The sequence below is a fragment of the Entamoeba invadens genome (assembly GCF_000330505.1).
Source record: "Entamoeba invadens IP1 unplaced genomic scaffold scaff_1105074726207, whole genome shotgun sequence".
Lineage (NCBI taxonomy): Eukaryota > Evosea > Mastigamoebida > Endamoebidae > Entamoeba > Entamoeba invadens.
This window is the reverse complement of record NW_004440419.1, coordinates 27,279-31,128: the sequence shown is the minus strand read 5'-3', so window position 1 is coordinate 31,128 and position 3,850 is coordinate 27,279. Positions and strand designations below refer to the sequence as shown.

Genomic DNA, 3,850 nt, shown 5'->3' with positions numbered 1-3,850 from the left:
ATAAAAAACAAAAAATTGGATGAGTAAATAAAATTGAAAACCATAACACTTTTCAACACAAGTAAAATATAATTTTTATAGTGAATAATTTACAAGCTTTTTGAACAACAAGAAAATGCTAAAAATAGCATCAAGTTTAATTAATTATATGTTTGAACATATCAGGGACTCTGGTATGCTTTAATTTAAATCTTTTCAACTCACAGAAAAAAAATCATTGATTCAAAGCTTTTTGTAATAATACCGTCTAAAGAGCCTAGCATTACAATGCTTCGTCTTATTGAAAGCATTACACAAACGATAAAACAATTACATTTTTTTTCAAAAATATAGTAACAAAAAAAACACAAACACATTAAACATACTAAATTACAATTCAAGTGTTCAGCTTTTATTGTGATTACTAGAACCAAGCGTTTTCAAAAAGCACTTGACTCTTGTAATTCTATATTCAAATAATGTTGCCAAAAGGCATTTATGAGCCATGTTAAAAGCTCACAATGTTTAAAATTTTTTAAATTTTTTTTTACTTGGTCTTATTACAAAAAAAATCAGAGCTTTTAAATTCAACAACTGATAGTTTTCATTTATAAGTATTCTATAGTTAAAATATAGTTTCTAATAGATTTTTAAACTTTTATTGGATTTTCTTCATAAAAAATATAACGGAAATAAATAAGATAATAAATGAATAAAACTTGCAGTAAAATGTATTGGAGTTGAATTTAAATCCGTTAAAATACTTGGTGTATTAATTGAAAGATACAGTTAGTTTCAAAACGATTAGCAATTTTTCACAACAAATCGATTTATGTTTCACAACAATTATTTTTGTACCTTTAATCAAACCTGTTTCATAAAGAATAATTTTGTATCATATATAATAAATTTGTTGCAATATAAAATGAGTTTGTCTCAAAAGAAATATTTGTGCCATAATTATTAATTATTGTTTAAAAAAAATATAGAATGTTTGCATAAATGGTTTCTATTGTTTCTAAACAAATAATTACAAATCAAAATAAATGTGGGTAAATCAAAACCTAAAAATGATTATATTGTATTTCGTCATGGCGGTCAACTCTTTTGAATTTATACACAGAGATAACATTGACCATTTTTTGAACATAGGTTCAACTGTCCAACCAAATTCAAATGCCCCAACCCAAACAATTCAACTTGTAGAGAGAAGAAGCGCTGCAGATATTTCATTGTCACTTATACCACCACCACTACCAACTCCTCTCGAAATACAACCGATTTCTAATTCTACAGACAGGAAATCCAAAAAATATATAAAAGTCACGGAATCACAAAGAAAAAAACGACAGAAAAACATGCCGAATATGGAAAGACACGAGATTGGAAATACTACATGACAGAAACAAAAAGTGGAGAAGCGTCTGTTAAACGTCTATTGGGAGAGCTTAAGAGGGGCGGTGACATATCAAAACCCAAGTAATTTGGTTAATGTAATTATATTGGATATGGTGCAAAACATTTCCAGTTGTTTCGAAAATATTACCTTAGCAGACATACACAGAGTAATAACGCACTTTATTTCGGTGGTGACAAGAAAAGTGTTTGCAATGGAAGATTTATAATCTTATTTTCGTTCAATGTGTTTATTGTTTATTATTATAATTATTACTACATTCTTATTATAATAAATTAAAAGATATTTATTAAAACTTCATTTAACTAGTGATTTGTAATTATTTGTTTAGAAACAATAGAAACCATTTATGCAAACATTCTATATTTTTTTTAAACAATAATTAATAATTATGGCACAAATATTTCTTTTGAGACAAACTCATTTTATATTGCAACAAATTTATTATATATGATACAAAATTATTCTTTATGAAACAGGTTTGATTAAAGGTACAAAAATAATTGTTGTGAAACATAAATCGATTTGTTGTGAAAAATTGCTAATCGTTTTGAAACTAACTGTAAATAAAAATATTATAACATTCTATACAAAACTATAAATTATACTATAAAAACCCTTAAAAAAATACAGACTTATCATTAGAAAAAAAAAGTGAATAACATAGCCAACATAACATTTAAAGTTTTACCTTGATTTTAGAGAACTTAAAGGTTATCTTTGAACTAAAAAATTAAGATGTTTGTTCTTTGTATTTAATTAAATTGAATTGGGTTGAATTGGAAATATATATTAACAAACTAGAGGCGACTAAGTGCTGCAACGACCTGACGGAGCGCCTTCTGCATTTCCATCGCAGCAAGTGGAAACCAGCCAACTTTCGCCGATTGAACGGTCTCAACTTGAGATCGTCATTTTGGCATGGTTTCCGGGGTGTTTGTTGATTTCGGCAAGAAACGTGAAGATCTTGAAATTAAATGATTTTGTTGGTTTTATGTTCGTTTTGATTTGGAAAAAGAAAAACATAATATGAAAAAGAAAATGTTATTGGTATGTTTATTGTTGTTCTATTTTAATATTTACATTTTTTTGTAGAAAATTTAGCCGTTATTTAGAAGATTCTGAGGTGAACAACGTTTGGGGACTGAACAACGTTATCCGACTGACTCTAATATGAAATAATATATACTATTTTTAAACTTTTTAAACAATTCGAATTAAATATGTTTATGATATTTTTATATAGACAATGTTTTTTAATTTGATTAGTATAAACATTTTATTAAATTATTATAATTTTATTAAAAATTACAAATCATGTAATAAATCTTGTCAGTTTCAAATTTTTATTTAACAAATTGTTGTTATTAATTATAAGTTTTATGACAAATTATATTTTTGGAAAAAACAATTACAACAGAAACATTCATAAATTAATCTTTTAAATTTATTTTTAACTTAAAAAATGAATAATTTAAATAATTGTATTCACAAACACTTTCGAACCCAAAACAATGTTTTTAAAAACAATATCAAAATGTATTTTACAATATATAATTTATAAAAATTAACAAGTTAATATCTTGTGATTTTGATTTACATAAATTGCATTCAAATTATCCCAAAAATATGGGGTATTTTTCAAGTGTTTTTTAAAATATAATATCATCAATTTAAATCTACAAAATCAGTCATTTCATGAAAATCAATTTTTGTTTATTGATTGTAATTGTATTAAGTGACACGTGTTCGTTTCCAGAATCTTTCCCCGCGTTGTATACGTTTGATAAGGTATGTTCTTTTGAAAACGAATTAGAAATTAAAGGTTCAGTTGTATTTGAAATGGTGAACAACTCTTCTTTTAGACCAAATCAAAAAACAACTGTAAAAGAATCTGCCCAATTTATAATGAAATCAAATTCTTTTATCGAAGCTATGTGGGACTTTAAAGTTGATAATGGAGGTTATTTAAAGCTTGAGTCTAATTCAAAGATCTATTCAGATCGTATGCTCTTTCTAGGAACCAATTCTAGAATTCATTTATATAACAATTCTGAAATATATATGGGTGGATATTTTTATATTTATTGGAGTGGTTCAGTTGAATTGTTTGATAATTCAGTAATGCGTGATGTTGGGTATATTTATGCATTTGGAGATTCTTCTATCATTTTGAATGGCAATTCCCAGTTTAAAACAAAAGCTTTATGTAATTTACAAAGTATTCAAGTTAAAGTAAATGACAATTCATGTTTTTATACACCAACTTTTTCTCTTTACAATAATGGTATTTTAGTTGTAAATTCCACTTTCAAGAAAAACAGTTTTGAAGTTGTTGATTTTTCAATGGATGTAGCTTCTGGTCAAATAATTGGAATTTCTTATATTAAAGTGTCATCTAAAACAAATTTGAAAAATGTTATATTTGAAGTGAGTGGAAGAACAATTAAAGAT

The 3,850-nt window shown here is 25.7% G+C and overlaps 1 protein-coding gene across 1 annotated transcript; it reads left to right on the top strand.

Moving 5' to 3' along the window:
• Positions 1–3,094: 3,094 nt before the first annotated feature.
• EIN_189900 (Hypothetical protein) lies at positions 3,095–3,826 on the top strand (the record flags this gene model as incomplete). The annotated part of the gene is made up of 1 exon (XM_004257053.1): positions 3,095–3,826. A coding segment is annotated over one exon (732 nt), but the record flags the coding sequence as incomplete, so codon positions are not given.
• Between the last annotated feature and the right edge of the window lie 24 nt (positions 3,827–3,850).